Genomic DNA, 17,570 nt, shown 5'->3' with positions numbered 1-17,570 from the left:
TCCTATGGTACAGCTCCATTGTCCTTTTTTATGTCGGCGATCTTTTCTGTTCGATTTACATTCGTCAGTAAACTTGGATATCTCATTTTAAAATTTACCATCATGTTACAAATTGTAATTGTATGTTCCAAGCCATACCATTTAGATCCTCACCATTCAGGTGCAATTATTTTTTTCGATTTGCTTCCAGAAAATTTCTATTTATCTTTATCACAAACCTTTCTTTTACGCGATGTCTGATCATTAGACATCCCTCTGAAATAAGACAATTTAGGTTCACAGACTTCAGGAACCTGGCCAGGGTATTGGATGCAAAGTAACTCCTTTTTAGAAGTAGCAATGATTATAGTTTCTTATCTACTGGTAAAACAAAACTAAATTTTTGTCAATCTCAATCATACTTTTTCAATCTGTAACAGACTGAAAATCAAATCACTCAATGTAAGTAGTTTTAAGTTACTATTATTAGCATTTTTGTTTTCTGTAACGCATGTTCAGTCCTTTCTTTAACCAGTATTAGGGTACCTGCTTTTCCAGCTGTACGTTGGAGGGAAGGATCCACTTTTGAAAATATAGTTCTAATCCAAAGACGGCACCAAGTTTCAAGGTCAAAAGTGTTTTTTTCCAGTGCCACTGTTAATTTAACAGTCACACCTGCTTTAGGGTCATTGGTCGGCGGTGTTTTCAAAGCACAAATAAAAATCTCACAATTCCATAGAAGCATTGATGTCCTGTTTACATCTATTCAATAACCACGTCCAACAAAGCAAGATTTTTCTCTTCTTTTTTTATATGGCAACTCATTCTGATTAAACACGGAAGAAAACAGTTTTGACTCGGCAAGAATCCTTTCTGATTAATCCTAAAGTTTACCTGAAATGCCTGGCCAATTTTGCATCAGACTTAAATGCAGTAGAGCTTCTCAATGTGTGTTATGTGACGATTGCGATGGCAATATTACACGCGTATCGAATAAGGTAATTTCTTACAACGTTAAGACTTTCTCTGAATGACCCTTAACGCAGACGCTGAAGTTGATAGGATGTTGGAATGTTGAGGAAAATTATCGAGATGTTCTGTGTGGTGCACTTGTGCCTGAAAGCTAAGAGGTATTTGTATTTTAGGCAGGAGTGAGTTGTCATCTTCAATAAAGGGCCGTATCACCATCGTTATTCAGATGTGGTCACCGGAAGTTGCATCAGTGCAAAGTAAATTTCGCGTAACGCTTGAAAAATCTGAGATTGTGACACTTTCATAATAACCCATCGCTGGTTTCTTTCACGACAAACGTTCAATTTTTTCTTTTTTACGCACATTGGCTCAAAAATTTTTACCGTTTTTCTGCAAACAGTAAGCCTCATCGAGACTCTCCTATGATACCCGATTCTGCTACGAAGCAAGTCTCTTCGGGAAAAAGAAAGTCTTGGTTCAGCGTGATTTATATTTTCGTCAGATTTTTTTTTCGAAACTATCTTAAAAAATTTTCCATCGCTTAGACTTTTTCGGAAACAAACAAAACAGCTTTATTGCGTGACCTCAGCATTAGATATGCAACTAAATTTAGATTATTCTTTACATATTCAAATGATGCAAGACGACAAAACCTTGAGCGAAAGAAAAATAGTCCTGCGATGAAGGAGCATTAAGCTTCAGCGCGTCATCAAGTGCGGAGAGGAGACATTTTTGTACGGAGAGGAGACTTTTGTCAAGATAGGACTGGTGAGTTTTGAATTTTTCACGTACATGTCGGAATTTTTCGCCTTACCTGATAAAATACCGTCTTCTTGACATGTTTTTTCCTTGTTATTCAATGTGAGAACGTTATTTACTTTTATCCATTACTAAGTAATTCTCGTGGTTGACTAGAGACAGATTCAGTTGTAATCATCGACGTCTTCTCTCCAAGGTAAATAGAGAAGGGAAAGTTTCAGATTAAAACTTGACCTGCTCAATTAACGAAGTTAGAACGCGGATGGCGGATTTTCTTCAAATCATATATCAGCTTGAGAAAGATCACTGGTTTGGACTTTTATTGGGATTTCTGGTTGTGCTGCTTTATTGGTAAGTGGAATCCCAATTTCAAACGGCTATTAGACGCAAATGCAATTTACTAGCAACGGATAAAACGATTGATCGGCGACCAACAGAGGTATGAAATCTTCTCTCAAAATTACGTTGTAAGGGTGACGATTGATCGTCACGCAATATCGCGCCCTTCAAAAAGTGAAGAACGTGATACAATTTCATAAATTAGGTTATCATTCAAATGAATTTCTCTTTTCTTCTGAGGTTCTGTGTCGCACCATTTTCTGTGTTTAAGAAACTTGGAATTAATGGACCGAAACCAATTCCGTTTTTCGGAAACTCATGGGGGAGCACTTTGAATGTACGTGACTGTGTATTGGTTTGTAGAGTTTAATTTGTGGTGCATATAAAGGCGATGTGTAGAACTGGATAGATCACAAATTGACTACCTTTTAGCTAAGTACTGTTCGACTTCAGTTAGTTTTTCATCACTGTCTCAGAAACATTAAAATAATAATGCTTTGGTGCAATTGGTTGACCTTGAACAGCCTTGCTACTCCATGAATAGCCTGCAAACACGACAAAAAAACCCTTAAACACCCTAACAGCCTCCTACGCAGACGTTTTTTGGGATCGTCACGCAATCTTCCTCCCCCACGAACGATGGGGGAGGAAGATTGCGTGACGAGCCCAAAGAACGTCTGCGTCGGACTGGAGGCTACCCTAACATCAGTATGCATATTCTCCATACTGTTCTCCATACATTTCCCCCACCCCTCTCCCCCACTTACAGATGAGTAACAATCGAGATACAGTCTAACTGTCGCCATCCATAATAGAAATTACTTCATGCTGATAAAAAAGAGACTTAATTATCGCATTAAAATACAATGTATGACCTGATTGATAAATTTGAATTGGCTTTCTAGCTTTTTCATCTTATATAAATTCCCTATATACTATCTTCACTCCCCTAGCGAAACAACCGTCCCAAAATTCACCAAGAATGGTGCAAAAAGTATGGCAAGGTGTTCGGGTATGTGTTATTTTCTATTTCTTTCTTTGTAATACAAATTAATTTGTAATTCAAACAATTTTCCCGAGATGGCACTCTGCAAGTCGAAACACCGAATGCAAATATGGCGTCCAATTTGAGTTGCTATTGTTCAGGACTGACTAGCCTCTCACACATGTAATAATCCTTTTGTATTTCCACGTGAAGACGAGGCTAGTCAGTCCAGAACAATGGAAATTCAAATTGGACGCCATATTTGCATTCGGTGCATGGCACAGTTACTTTTTCAGGGCAGATCAAGGGATAGCACCTGCATCTGCATTGCATATTTAATACTTTGAACTTCACTTGGCTTATTCGATTTTTCTTGCAGAATGTATCTTTTCCGCCAGCCTTTTCTGGTTGTTGCTGACCCAGACATGATCAGAGAGATCCTTGTGAAAGATTTTCGTAAATTTCACGATAGAAAGGTACAGTAGTTTACATAACAGTATCATATAATCAACTAAACATCTCGTTACTGATTGGTCAATGACGAATGTCTTAAAAGGTGTACTACGTCATTAGCATATTGCTCTCTCTCAAAAGTTAAGATTTGAAAGATGGTAAAAACCGTGTCAGTTTTTGGAAATGTACCAGAAAAGTTACTTGTAGTCCGTGAGATAGCATACAAGTATTTTACAAACCGGTAAAGGAAGTTTTCGTGTGATGTGCGCCGGAGAAAGTAAAAAAACGCTACATGGCGATTTTGATAAAAATCACATTCGCGAATAAAGCTGCATTTCGTGAGATATGGGCACGAGAGATGTTTTCAAAGTTTTCATAATAACCCAAGCATTAGGCAAGTAAGCAGGAAACTCTCTCGGCTTTGAGAAAACCGAAAATCATTCTAAACTCGACTGCTGGAAGATATACTAGAACTATAAACTGAGTGTTTTTTGTTGGGAGATGCTTATATTGCTTAGATGAGATTGTCGTAAATCTGACTCAGCGCTTTGAGGGTTTCGGAGAGTCGTTCTAATTCGTACAAGTCTCTTTATGCACCTTGAAGGCTTGACCCATGAGAGAATGGGCGTTCTCATGTCTAAAAACATCTCATATGAGAACTTTTGCGACTTTTACGCGCGGACCATCGCATCAGTATGCTATCAGAGGGTAACAATATCATCATATCCATAAAATTATTTTCTCAGACTGTTATAGAATTTCCAAAGCCTTATGACAAAATGTTAACCAATGTATCCGGTCAGAAGTGGAAGGATATTCGCAACACTCTGACACCAACATTCAGTGCATCCAAAATGAAACAGGTATTTGATAATGATAACTGAAGAATCAATAGTAAACTTAAAAAACTCCAAATTCTTCCCACATACTACATTGCTGTAAAAATACATCTCTCTGACATAATATAATTAAATAAAAAAAATTATCATTTTTGTTTTATCTCCCAGATTTTAAAAAAAGGAAAAAGGGGAAAAGATATAATGCTGCACGAGTGACTCATTTACAAACCGAGTGACTCATTTACAAATGCAAAAAAAAAAAACAGCCTCGTGATGTCTTTATACAATGAAATAAGGAAATAGTAATGTAATGATATGATAATAATAGTCATGATAATAATGAAAACCATTGGATAATTAGAGGTCATTACCTAATTAACAGTATTTGCTTATCCTTGTAGATGATGACTTTTATGAATGAAGCACTGGACACTCTAATGGAGAAAGTGGATAGAATTTCGAAAACAGGAGAGATAGTAGATTTTCATCGGTAATTTAGTTGATAATTACACTTTAAAGAAGGTAACCTCTAGTTAGAAGTGGCCACAGCTAACCACAGGTACTACACGGAGGAGGAATGGGATGTGTGGGAAGTTAACATTAGGTAAAGGTGTCCCTGGTGTCCTTCAAATCTTCCTCTTATCCACTTCTTTCCATCATTTATATAGTCGAATTTTTCACGTTCTCTTAATATTACCTTATAGGTGGCTTCAGAGTCTTACCATGGAAGTAATTTTGTCAACAGCATTTGGAGTCAAAGCAGAAACGCAAACTGTTGAAAACGATTCAATCACTGAACTAGCAAAGAAGGCCATGGCTCCACATCCTTTCATTGGAATTATGCGTAAAGATTCACTTCCTTTGTTTTCTTCATCCCTGCTTCTTCCCTCCAGTTGACACACATCGCAAAGATATCACATCTTCAGTGACAACATAGTGAGACAAACGATTATACTTCTCTTTTGAAAGTATTATTCACCACTTTGACAAACCACAACCTATTTTACTATACATGCATATCATAGGCTCGACACCGACGACTAACGGCCACAAACCCGTATCGGTATCAAGAAATGCTACAAGATCCACCCAGACATTAGTTTTAATCCACTGAAAAATTGAATCGGCCATAAAGATGTATTTGTTTTATTGAAGTGTCACAAAAGCAAACCATTTTTTCTAGTGCTAATGCCGTTCGGAGACCGTTTACTTAAGTACTTTCCGGACCCGCTTGATTTTAACAAGATTGGTTCCGTCGCAGCCAGTATCATCGCAGAGAGGACAAAAGGAAAAAGCAACGTGGTAAGTTTTAGCATCCGATGAAGTTACAAAACTGACTAGATCAGAGTGGTTTTTAACTGTCAAAGTTTCTGCAGTAATTGTATAAATTTGCACTGGGTAATGCTTTAAACTGTTAATGAAGTTTTCAAAATCACACAACTTTTGGAGAGATGGAACCACTATTCTATCCTCTACAGCGCAAAGACCTCCTCCAACTGATGTTGGATGCAAAAGATGAAACAGAAGGGGGGAAAATTGACAACGAAGATATCCAAGCCCAAAGTGTCGTGTTCCTTCTCGCTGGATATGAAACTTCCAGTACCACCCTGGGGTTTGTTTGTTATCACCTTGCCATTGAGACACATGTGCAAGTCAAACTGAGGGACGAAATTGATCGTATGTGGCCTGAAGACGAGGTATGACTCAGCAAAAATGTGTTTTTATCAAAAGACGCAAAGCGATAGACCTACAGACTAATTTTCAATTGATCGTCGAAAGTAGTCCAGGATTGTATTGGTTTTGTTTTACTTCGCACGGGGATTGGTCCAGAAAACTCTCTCAGCCAATCAGGTGCAAAACTAACACCAATCACGACTGGGTCGCCTGCGTTTTCCTGCGCTTTAGGCTGTTGGCTTGTTTTTAAAATGAGTTCTAATTGGCTCTTCAAGGCAACTTCCTTCTGATTAGCCGTTGTAATTACTTTGGTTTTGGTTTTACAACGCTCAGTCGTAAAGCACTCTTAATTGTAAAACTGCTTCTCGTTTGTATAACACAATGGTTCATATGGTGAAGTAAAGGGAAAAAAAACAGGTCTTTGGCTATTGGAATGCAATTTATCTCATTAAGAATGACGATGGATAATATAGATCAAGAGGATACAAAGTTTACATTCTCTTGTAAATATTAAAAAGAAACGCAGAAAGAATAGAACCGTACACTTTTTTTTATTCGGTTTTTATTGTCTAAAAAAATGTCTTTAAATTTTTTCTGTCATCATTTCAGGTATCTCCTTCGTATGATGTCCTTCATAAGATGGAGTACCTCGACATGGTTATCAAAGAAGCACTCCGAATGTATCCACCAGCTTTCACGTGAGTGTAAAACGAATGACTGTGTTCACCTGTAATTGTTTCCGTTAGTAATCAGCGCTACTCTAGTTTTTTTAAATTTTTCTGTTACTAACAGGTATTATGTTTCTGTCTTAGGCTTCAAAGAGAATGTAAAGAGAATTGTACTATAAAAGGGGTTACAATTCCAGAAGGAATAGGAATATTAATTCCATCCTATGCCATTCATCATGACCCAGAGATCTACCCGGATCCAGAAACATTTGATCCAGAAAGGTTCGCAAGATATTTTTACTTTTTACACTATAGAATGTTCCGATTTCTTTAGTTAAGTTAGTTAAGGCTCAATAGGGTTGGCGCAACCGCTGATTAATGCCATCTATGGTGTCATGGCTCAAGCCATCGATTCTGGGCTGTTCCTCGGTTCCACTTGGTATTCTTGGAAGTGGATGTGCAGATTGAAGAGATTTTTTTTTTAACTATATCTAACCCTTCGACCCGTAAGAGTGATTAACACCTCATTTCTCTTTACACATCTCACATTAACTTCACAAGAATAAAGGAAATGATCACCAACTAAAGGAGCTATTGATTGGCAAACAAATTCATTTTGTTAGCACCTTAGTATATGTATAGAGAATGCAAGAGAGATTATGCATACTGATGTTAGAGTGTGAAGGCTTAAAAAACCATGTTTGAAGTAGGCATGTGTTCGAATCTGTCAAAAGACAACTTGATCCCCACAAGCTAAGTATTTATTTTAAACGGTCAGCGTTCTACACCAATAAAAAAATGTTCGCATGTGCGTTGATTTTGGCAGATTCACTGAAGCAGAGAAAGCTAGGCGTCATCCCTACACATATATGCCGTTTGGTCACGGTCCCCACAATTGTGTCGGTATGCGATTTGCTTTGCTGGAAATTAAGCTGACCCTGGTGAGATTACTAAAGAAGTACAAGCTGGAGCGCACCGAGAAAACAGCAGTAAGTTAGGCAGCATGTCAGTGGTTGGACGGTACAGCAATACCTTTATTATCTCTTCTCAGGGAACAGGTCCATGCCTACCGACCGCGCTGTAATCACAAATCGTGTTATTCTCGGGTTCTAGACAAACTAAAGACATCCTGACATGTTTAAGAATATTTGTAGCCTCTACGTGGGTTTTGCAACGCAGATCACTGTCTCTCAGCTACCTGAAGAGCCTTCAGGAGCAGAGGGACAAGCTGTGCAACGGTCGCCATGTCTTCCTTTCGTCGGAATGATGCGCTAGACTCGTCCAACTCTCACCAGAGAGGCTCGGCGGTAGCTAGTGGTCAGACTGCAGTGATCATTCATTCATTTGTATTTTTGGTGAGTCTAACTCAATCATTCTCTTTACTTTCTAGGTTCCGTTAGGCTTTGTTATAGGCGCTGTCCTAACCTGCCCACAAGGAAAAATTATGCTGAAAGTCTCACCCAGAGCTTGAAAGTAAAACGGGGTGGTAAACGTCCTTTACTAGACCGGGGGCAGCTTAAAGAACTCCTCCTATTATCACCTTAGCTTTAAGTTTAAGGAAAAAAAAAACACGTCTGATATAAAGTTCGCAATGCATAGCTTGTCCCTCAGCATTATTGTGCTTTGAGCAGATTGATTTAATTAACCACGATTAACCAAGTTCACTAGTGGCCACGGGAGCAATTGTTCTTGACTCCTTGACCACTGTGTACATGTTCACCAACTTACTTTCTCTTTGATATACAGGTTTTCTGTCAGTCATAGACATTTCGTTGTTTCTTTGATATATAGGATTTCTTTTAACCATAAACGTTTCGATATCTGAGATGCAATAAACTCGTTTCCTCATACTATGTTTGTGACTTCAATTTCGATACTCTACGTTACTCTAGCAATGAATGTCGAATTTTGCGAACTCGAGTTTTTGAGAAAATCGTCGCAATTTGTATTTTTATAGTCACTTTTTTGAAGAGAATTGTTTCCTGTGCATATTGGTAGAGAACTGTTTTTTGCATAGATGCATGATCCCCACTCTTGGCGTTACTGTGTCATACGGCCTGAAATACGCTTGAACAGGAAGTACTCACTAAAGTTCTATTTGAGATCATTAAGTGACAACGTAAAACCGACAACTTGAAAACTTTTACGTGGCAGGATCAGTATGGGGTCATTGGTCATTTCGTCGATTATTGAACTGCGCAAGCGCTAAATGTGCAAATGTATTCGGTGGCACACCCTTGCGATAAACAATCTAGTATGGTATATTTACAGCAGTTAGGTCATACCCAAACTTCAATCGATTTAGGGTGTTGATAAAATATGTTAAACCAAAGATCCCAGACAGCAAAAAGAAAATGAGAACGATGTGGGATTTCACGCTTTATCGGTTCCATTTTGCAGGCCATGGCTGTTTCATGTTTGATAGTTGATCGGGTATTCTAAAAGTTATGGGAGCCACCTCCGAGGGTTGTTAAACCGGAGGACACATGTGCGGAGTCTTCGCTTCCCAAACGTAAAACTGAAAAGGAAATGCGGTGTATCTACAAATTTAGCCAGCTTGATTTGCTGCACAGCGGCTAGAGAGTTATCGCTTTCCGCTGATTACTAGTTGCTGTTCTGAACAAAGTTATTGCTCTTTCTATTATTCGGTGGATCACTTTTCCTGTAAGATTCGCTGTCGTCGTCACATAAGTACTATAAAACCAGCTTGTGCCCAAATACTGTGAGTCTTATTGATAGCCTTAGTTGAATTAAGGGCTGACATTTTGGTATTGCTGAGCTCAGCAGTATCATGATTATTCCATAGAACGTTTACGCTGAATTGATATTAAATCACCTACAACAATCAATATTTCCGTTCCTTACGAAGTAGTCATAAAAATATCACCGTAAAGTGTTTTTAAAAATACTTACTCAAAATAGCTTTTCAACGTGATTACCTTTAGCTATAGAAGTACATTAGGGTGAACTAAATTAAGGTGCACAAGAAAAACTGTACAGCTGCCCTGCGACAAAGAAGCCTTTTCGATTTCATTTTTTGGCGTGTACAGTTTCGATTTTACTGTAAATCAATAGAAATTTTAAAATGCCGACCAGTGCTCTCTACTTACTGACGTTACAGCATAAGTTAGGTTCGGCCAAGCTGACAAAGTATCTAATAATCATAAGCTCTATTTTGCCAATTATGGTAAAAGCGTTGCGTGATAGTTACCATAATGACGCATTTCCGGTACAAACGAACCCCAAAGAAACCTTCTTATGAAATCGTTATGAATGCAGAAAATCACTCTTTCTACGTTGCAATACTTTTTTTTTTTTTTTAATCAGCGTTGATTTATGAGGAAAGGTTGACTCAGTTCTAACAAAATATGAAAACTGATCAATTCGCCATACGACGTGACAAATGTTCATTTACTTCAACATTACATTAGCAACTAAATTTAGGAATGACATAATTTATTCAAATTATGCATGCAACCTCGGCTATATAAACAACAGACCTGCGCTTGCAACGAGCCAACAGCAGCAACAGACTTATACGCTACAGATTACTTCACTTCACGCGAAGTAGCACCGGTAAGTTTTGAACTTTTGCTAAATACTTCGAATCAAACCTAAGGAAACCTCTTCTTCGTCATTTCTACCAATTCGCTTCGTGAAGTTCGTTACATCACACCCTTGGGGTATCAGTCTCTCCAGAATATAGTCGGTTGTAATTGGACCGCCTATTTTTTTTTCTGTTCACAGAGAAGACCTAGAAAACGTGAAAAGAAAAGGGAAATATACAGATTTTACCATAGCCAGCAGCCGACCTCCAAAAAACAATTATTCAGCTGTAATTATTTCACCTTCACGCAAACCACAGCAAAGATGGCGGAGTTTTTGCAAACAATACTTCAGTTTGAGAAGGATCACTGGGTGGCACTCCTAGTTGGGTTTCTAGTAGTTTTGTTTTACTGGTGAGTATTTTTAGTAAAATGAGCCTGAATTGCAAAGTGTTATCGGTTTATTATTAAGTGCCAGGATTTTCTTAGCAAAATGAATAATCGATTTTAGTTTTTACAATCAACCAGCCAAGTACTGTACTTTGCTGGGTAATTGTACAAGTACAATCGACGTTTTAATCGGAGGAAGTAGAGTACAAATTACGGAAATCGCTCCCACTCGCGATCAGTACAGTAGAGAAATATCTTTTTTTAAGATAACGGTTGCATATTTTGAGGCTGTAATTATTTCTTTTGTTGAATTACCATATTGATTGTCACGCAACATCCGAATCCTGCAAGATTTAAGGATTCGTATTCTCCTTCACGCTGAAAGAATTCAAAAGAATTATTCACCTGTTTACAGTGAGATGTTTCGATTAATCATTTACCAAGCTGTTTCGTCCCTACGAAAGGTACTGTGTGGCCCCATTCACTGTGTTCATGAAACTGGGAATCAAAGGACCAAGACCACTTCCTTTCTTTGGGAACTCATTGAGGAACCTTTTTGATGTAAGTCAGTGCAGTTATTTATTGGTTTTAGGTTTATGTTAGAGAAGAAATAAAAAAGCGTAATTTCAGTATTAACTTATGTACCTGAAAAAAATCTGAGATTGGAATAGTTCAAAATTGTGCACCAATTTGAATTTGTAACAATTAACTTTAAAGGTACTTTGCTCCAAACTGTAAATGTTGTTATATTTCATTTTAGCCAAACGTTCTCCCAAAACTTCATGTGGAATGGTACAAGAAGTATGGCAAGGTGTTTGGGTATGTGATTTCCTATTCATAAATGGCTTGTTTTGTCTTGCTCATGCAATGATTTCAGTAAAGAATCAATAATACAGCTGAGAAAAATTAAAATGAATACAATATAAGATGGTTAACACTCCATACTCATTAGGCTCAGTGTCTCAAAGCTGAACTTGACAAGTTCACCTGGAATGCTTAACTGAATATTGGACAAATATTAGTCTATTTACCATACTTAAAAAAAGTGTCTTGTAATAATTTGTTTTTCTTTTAGGATATATTTTTTCCGTCAGCATATGCTAATGGTTGCTGATCCAGACATGCTTAAAGACATTCTAGTGAAAGATTTCTCTAAATTCCATGACAGAAAGGTAAGTTAGAACCCCTGTTTTATAATTTTTATTACCTTTAGTTAATTACGGCAATTGCTGTTTCAATGTAATCCTTGGCTTCTTTTTAACGAAACTCATTTGAACACTTTCCTCTTCAGTTTGATGTGGACTGATATAATCATTCCTGTGAAATTTGGTTCTTGCCCTCTTTAATTTGTTAAATAAAACATTCTGTAGTTACCTGAGGGTGAAAAAAGAACTCTTCCACTGACAATATCACAAAGTTCTTAGCACTAAGGCTATCACATAATCTGTAAATCATTTGAATTACATAGTAAGACCATTAAAAAAAATTCTCTTAGCCCATTGTAGAGATTCCAAAGCCTTATGACAAAATGTTAACCATTGCATCTGGTCAGAAGTGGAAGGATATTCGCAACACCCTGACACCAACATTCAGTGCATCTAAAATGAAACTGGTATGTTCATCTGTAATCATGAAGGTGCTATTGAGTTACATGTTACAATATACAACCAACTTTTGTCCATACTGAGTTATCAAACCTACCGTGTGTAGGAAAATGTTAATTAAAATCTAGAATATCACAAAGCATGAAAATTCACTATCTTTAGTCCAATAGAGAAAGTCTACCTGTTATAAATTTCTGTCCATACAAGTATGTGCAGCGCAATGGCAATCACCATATCACATAATTACCAGTATTTTAAAAGTGACAGCTCTGCCATGAAATGTTTCAGATGATGACTTTTATGAATCAAGCTTTGGATACCTTTGTGTCGAAAGTGGACAACATATCCAAGACTGGAGAGACTGTGGATTTCCACAGGTAAATTAAGTTATACCATTAGAATTAGTGAATATATTAAGTTCCCATTTTTTCTTACTTCCAAACTAAGTTTCCCCTCCAAGGGTTTTGCTATTTTCTGTTTTCCTTACTCTTTCTGGAGGGAAATAATTTTTTATAAATATTATATTTCAAATATCATTTACTGACTCACACTTTTTGTCCTGTAGGTGGCTTCAGAGTCTAACCATGGAGGTCATTTTGTCGACAGCATTTGGAGTCAAAGCAGAAACACAAACTGTTGAAAATGATCCAATCACTGAATTAGCAAAAAAGGCCATGGCTCCACACCCTCTTGTTGCCTTCGTGTGTAAGGCATTCCTGTCTTAATTGTCTTAATTGTTATCATTTCAATTATTTGATAGTGATTGACCACAACATTGTACTATGGACACCATTGGAAACACAGTTCCTGATTGTCATTATTATTTCGTAGTGCTTTTACCGTTTGGAGACCGTTTGTTCAAGTACCTTCCAGACCCTCTTGATTTTGATAAGATTGGGTCTGTAGCAGCCAACATTATTGCTGAGCGGACTAAAGCAAATGGAAATGGCAGTGGACAAGTACGTTGGTTCAAATTCATAATTGACTACCAAAAATAGGATTAATCTTGAGTTTTAATAGTTTACCCAGGGGCGGAACTAGAGGGCGGGTGCAGGATGACCTGCGGCTTTCTAATACAAGTGGTATTCTGGGTTACAAAATCTACTGTATCGTTTGATATGTATTCTGAGCAGTTCATATTATGTTATTGACTAGGCAAAAGCCTTTTTCGTGTTCGCTATTACAATTTGTTTACGTCCGGTCACCAGTCAGTTACGCCATTCTTTAGTGGTGCACCCCCTCCTCAAAAAAATCCTGGATCCGCCCCTGTTACCAGTGGCAGACGAGAGATATGGATACCACTTAAATACCGGTAAAAGTCAGATTCTAAACCAAAAAGCATGACCTGGCAATTCCCATTCTTACTAGTTTCAATACCTCATTGTAACTCTTTACAGCGAAAAGACATGCTTCAAATGATGCTGGATGCAAAAGAAGAAACAGGAGGAGAAAAAATTGACAATGAAGACATTCAGGCTCAAAGTGTCGTATTCCTTCTCGCTGGATATGAAACGTCCAGTACCACCCTGGGGTTTGTTTGTTATCACCTCGCCTTTGATTCGCACGTGCAAGACAAACTGCGAGACGAGATTGACCGTATGTGGCCTGGGAACGAGGTATGAAGGATCTTGATTTGCTGTTTTGAGTTTGTTCATTCCCAGAGTAGAGGGTGCTCCTCATCAATTTGCTGAGAGAAGTCAAAAGCTGTTGTAAAACAACTCCACAAAACTCTGTTCACTTCGGTATAGGTAATATGTTACAAATACGAAAGCAGTTTCCGTGACTAAATTTCCAAGAGAATGACTAAACTTCCAAGAGAATAACTGAACGCTTGAACAACAACCACAATCACAAAATAAACCCCAACCTACATTTCTCAAGGATCGTTGCCATCATGTGGGAAATCGTGTGAAACAAATACAATCAGCTGTTGTTCAAATTAGTTCTAGTTGCTGTTGCCTTAACTTTTTCAATCATAAAATCTACAGGCGTCGCCGTCGTATGACGTCCTTCACAGGATGGAATACCTTGACATGGTTATCAATGAAGCACTCAGAATGTATCCACCAGGATTTGCGTAAGCGTGCCTTTAAGACCCATATCTTGAGGTTTTTTTCTTTTTCCTTGTGGTGTTGAGTGCAAATAGGACCAAAAGTGTTATCACTTTTCACGACGTAGTGTTATGTAACTTGCAGTATAAATGTATTCAGTTCTCCATGTAGTTCAGGTCAGGTTACGTTAAGTACTAAGTTAGAGGTTTTGTATCCAGCGATTATGGTTTTTTTCACGTTCTTTTAAAAACATTGTTCTTTACTTAAACCCAACACTTCCGGAATATCAAAACAACAAGGATCAAAGTCTGCAGTATAAACTATACTTTAAATAGACGGCATTATTCTGTATTCAAAAAAGCTTAGTTTCAGTTTATCGTGGAGCTCTGGTTAATATCCTTCTTGTCCCAAGTAAAACATACCCTCATTTCCACAGTTCAATCATTTCGCACCCCAGAGCTTTGAAGCAAATAAAGCGAACCTCATTTAAAGTACCTTAAAGTTGAATAGTCAGTTTTCAAGGAAACGTTGAGATGAGACGGTTAGAAAACCTCCCTATCATTGGGAGAGAGGATAATCTTACGTCAATATGCCAGCCCCTTTTCTAATACAATTTACTGTACTAAGCCTGTTTTGTAATCGGTTACTGTCTCAGTTGATGATTACTAAGTTGCAATTTTTTAATTATTTCTTTGGTGTCATCTTAGAATCCAGAGGGACTGCAACGAGACCTGTACTATCAAAGGAGTTACAATTCCACAGGGAATGCCGATCTTGGTTCCATGTTACGCCATTCATCATGATCCAGAAATTTATCCAGATCCTGAAAAGTTCGATCCAGAGAGGTGAGAGAGGCATTCCTATTTTTTCTCCTTTGTCATCCAAGGCTACGTTTTACTCTGTCAGCTTTCATTTCTGTCTTGTGTAGAAAATTGAATGTAATATTCCGACCTCGTCAGCTTTACTGTCTCGTCGCTTAAAACAGCCTAACGGAAGCTTTTTGCAAGGTTAAGTTATCACAATCAACGTATGATGTCGATATCTGATTTAAGATATAATTTGGTGCGTTGATTTTGTTAGATTCACCGAGGCAGAGAAAGCAAAGCGTCATCCCTACACATATTTGCCGTTTGGCCACGGTCCACACAACTGTGTCGGTATGCGATTTGCTTTGCTGGAGATCAAGCTGACCCTAGTGAGATTATTAAAGAAGTATAAGCTGGAACGGACCGAGAAAACAGCGGTGAGTTTGGTTATTTGACAATGGCTGATGCTAAATTAACCCCCCTTTTTGCCTACCCAACTAACTTCCAACAAGATCTTTTAGGCCAGGTCAGTTCATAAAAAACGAATTGGTCCTCATAGGAAACCACAGAAAACGATACTGCAGAAAGTCAAACCTAAAGGAAAACATTCGAACTTGCCAGTGCCCTCCTAGGTACCTGAAAGGCTCTACTGCCGACTGAGCTGCGACGCTATACATAGCATGAACAGGATTTTCATTATAGAAAGGGAGAATATTACTTTGTGCAAAGGTTAAAAAAAGTGAGGCGATATAGGGGAACAAGTGATTGGTGCTATAACTTTTCGTCTTAATTTTTAGCGTCGTCAACTTCCGTCTACAAGCTCAGGGCTGGCCAATAGATACGTAATGCTGGTTATTTAGCTATTTCTACCATTCTAAAAGCCTTATAGCAAGCTTTTTTATGTAATAAAAATTGAAAAGATAACTAATTTTTTATATATATATACATATATTATCAGGTTCCGTTGGGCTATGTTGTTGGATCTGTTCTTACCTGCCCTCCAGGAAAGATATTGCTTAAAGTTTCACCCAGAGACTAAATCAAGAGGATGTAATTAACAATACTTTTCAAATAAACATATATATATATATATGTTTTTGGACTGATATCTAACGTCCAATTTCACTGTTACCTTTGTTACATATTAGCATATTACTGAACTATTGATACAGTAAATTCCTTAGAAATTCTTCAATTTTGGCAAGTAGAATATAGCGAATGTATAGGGAATAGGGAATTTTTTCAAAGCTAAATATTTGTCACGGAATAGTATTTCTGTTTGCCTATAGCTGAGATTTTGTGTTCTAGCTTTGTTCTAGCTTTGTTTTTTACTTTGTTCTAGCTATTGACGTGAGCTATTTCTGCTCATGTTGAGATAAACGTCATCTAAGGTTTTCTATCTAGTTGAGGAAGTCAGTTTTCTTTTAATTTTTGTGTACTTAAAGGCTCATCGCAGTTTCTTCTTAAAAACAACGTAAACTCGTGTATTTTAGATTGACAAGTTATCGTGTAGCAGGGCTATAGTATTTTTCTCTGTAGTTTGACTTATACAGTAAAACATATACCTTGAAAAGAAATTTTTATCAGTGATAGAATTGTAACGCGTAGTTTTCTGTTGATTTATTGTGACACCGTAGTAACTGAACAGAGAGCAGGTCTCTATCATTTATGAATCCAAATGTAAAATTTTAATCTTAAAAGATCTCATTTTTAGCACCAATAAACTGCTCAACAAAGTAACGAAGAATATGTCTCTGTTCGATGCTTTAAACCGTCTCTCTACAAGTTTGAGATTGGGTGTGCTAGCAAGGACATGGGGTGGCCAATTGGTCAGAGCGCTACATTCTGGAACGAAAAGTCTGCATTTGAACTCTAACAGTCCACAGTGCCGGTAACTCTGGGCACCCGGGCCAACCAACTGTCGGGGAGAATTAACCAAAAGCTGGGCGATAGTCTGTTATGGCGTAACAAAATATAAAGTGGCAAACGAAAATCCTACAGGGTTGATGCCGTTAAAGCTGACAGAAGCTCTGGCTGGATGAGCCTCTCGGCCCGTCATCTGATCAGTTAAGCCGAATGAAGAGGCACTAAACAGCTTGAGTTAAAAGTTTTCATTCATACCATAGTTAGTAGAGGTCTCCTCTACTAACTATGTTCATACATTTGCCCAGACATCCCAACCCTTGGCAAATATTGAAATTAGCGATCGAGAAATATTAAATATGGCGGAGACCGTGTATTGTTAGCAAGAAAATGTCTCATCTGTCACGGTATCATTGTGCCCAGCCCTGGACATGGAAAAAATCGAATCAAAGTCATATCGGTTGTATAATTATAGTCTATTTATTGTCTTTTTCGTGTGCTTAGCTTTTAAAGATAAAACTGACGTAACTTTTGTTCACGATTACACTTAAATCTTTTATATGAAAACGAAATGACCATGTGACACCCAATTTTTAACTGAGTTTAGAAAAAGAAAGAAAGACGTACTGCTGTCGTGACACAA

At 37.8% G+C, this 17,570-nt stretch overlaps 2 protein-coding genes across 5 annotated transcripts; both read left to right on the top strand.

Annotated features, from left to right (window-relative positions):
• The first annotated feature begins 1,562 nt into the window (after positions 1–1,562).
• On the top strand, positions 1,563–8,518 carry LOC148741483 (cytochrome P450 3A28-like). 4 transcript variants are annotated; one of them, XM_088761831.1, is made up of 14 exons: positions 1,563–1,719; positions 1,907–2,061; positions 2,290–2,386; positions 3,003–3,061; positions 3,414–3,510; positions 4,234–4,350; positions 4,728–4,816; positions 5,031–5,170; positions 5,510–5,628; positions 5,805–6,023; positions 6,610–6,698; positions 6,813–6,950; positions 7,495–7,657; positions 8,059–8,518. In XM_088761831.1, exons 2-14 carry the CDS (start codon positions 1,973–1,975, stop codon positions 8,137–8,139), a joined length of 1,497 nt encoding a protein of 498 aa, XP_088617957.1. In that variant the 5' UTR covers positions 1,563–1,719; positions 1,907–1,972; the 3' UTR covers positions 8,140–8,518. The 4 variants fall into 4 exon arrangements, with proteins under 4 accessions (XP_088617957.1, XP_088617960.1, XP_088617961.1 ...); XM_088761834.1 differs by having other exon boundaries at positions 1,570–1,719; positions 1,915–2,061; XM_088761835.1 differs by lacking the exons at positions 1,563–1,719; positions 2,290–2,386 and having other exon boundaries at positions 1,933–2,061.
• Positions 8,519–10,077: 1,559 nt separating this feature from the next.
• On the top strand, positions 10,078–16,811 carry LOC111321343 (cytochrome P450 3A24). The gene is made up of 14 exons (XM_088761771.1): positions 10,078–10,244; positions 10,416–10,627; positions 11,068–11,164; positions 11,364–11,422; positions 11,679–11,775; positions 12,099–12,215; positions 12,496–12,584; positions 12,773–12,912; positions 13,039–13,166; positions 13,605–13,823; positions 14,196–14,284; positions 14,966–15,103; positions 15,339–15,501; positions 16,023–16,811. Exons 1-14 carry the CDS (start codon positions 10,140–10,142, stop codon positions 16,101–16,103), a joined length of 1,734 nt encoding a protein of 577 aa, XP_088617897.1. The 5' UTR covers positions 10,078–10,139; the 3' UTR covers positions 16,104–16,811.
• The last annotated feature ends 759 nt before the right edge of the window (positions 16,812–17,570 follow it).

Source organism: Stylophora pistillata, chromosome 1 (genome assembly GCF_964205215.1).
Source record: "Stylophora pistillata chromosome 1, jaStyPist1.2, whole genome shotgun sequence".
Classification (NCBI taxonomy): domain Eukaryota; kingdom Metazoa; phylum Cnidaria; class Anthozoa; order Scleractinia; family Pocilloporidae; genus Stylophora; species Stylophora pistillata.
This window is presented reverse-complemented; position numbering and strand designations above follow the sequence as displayed.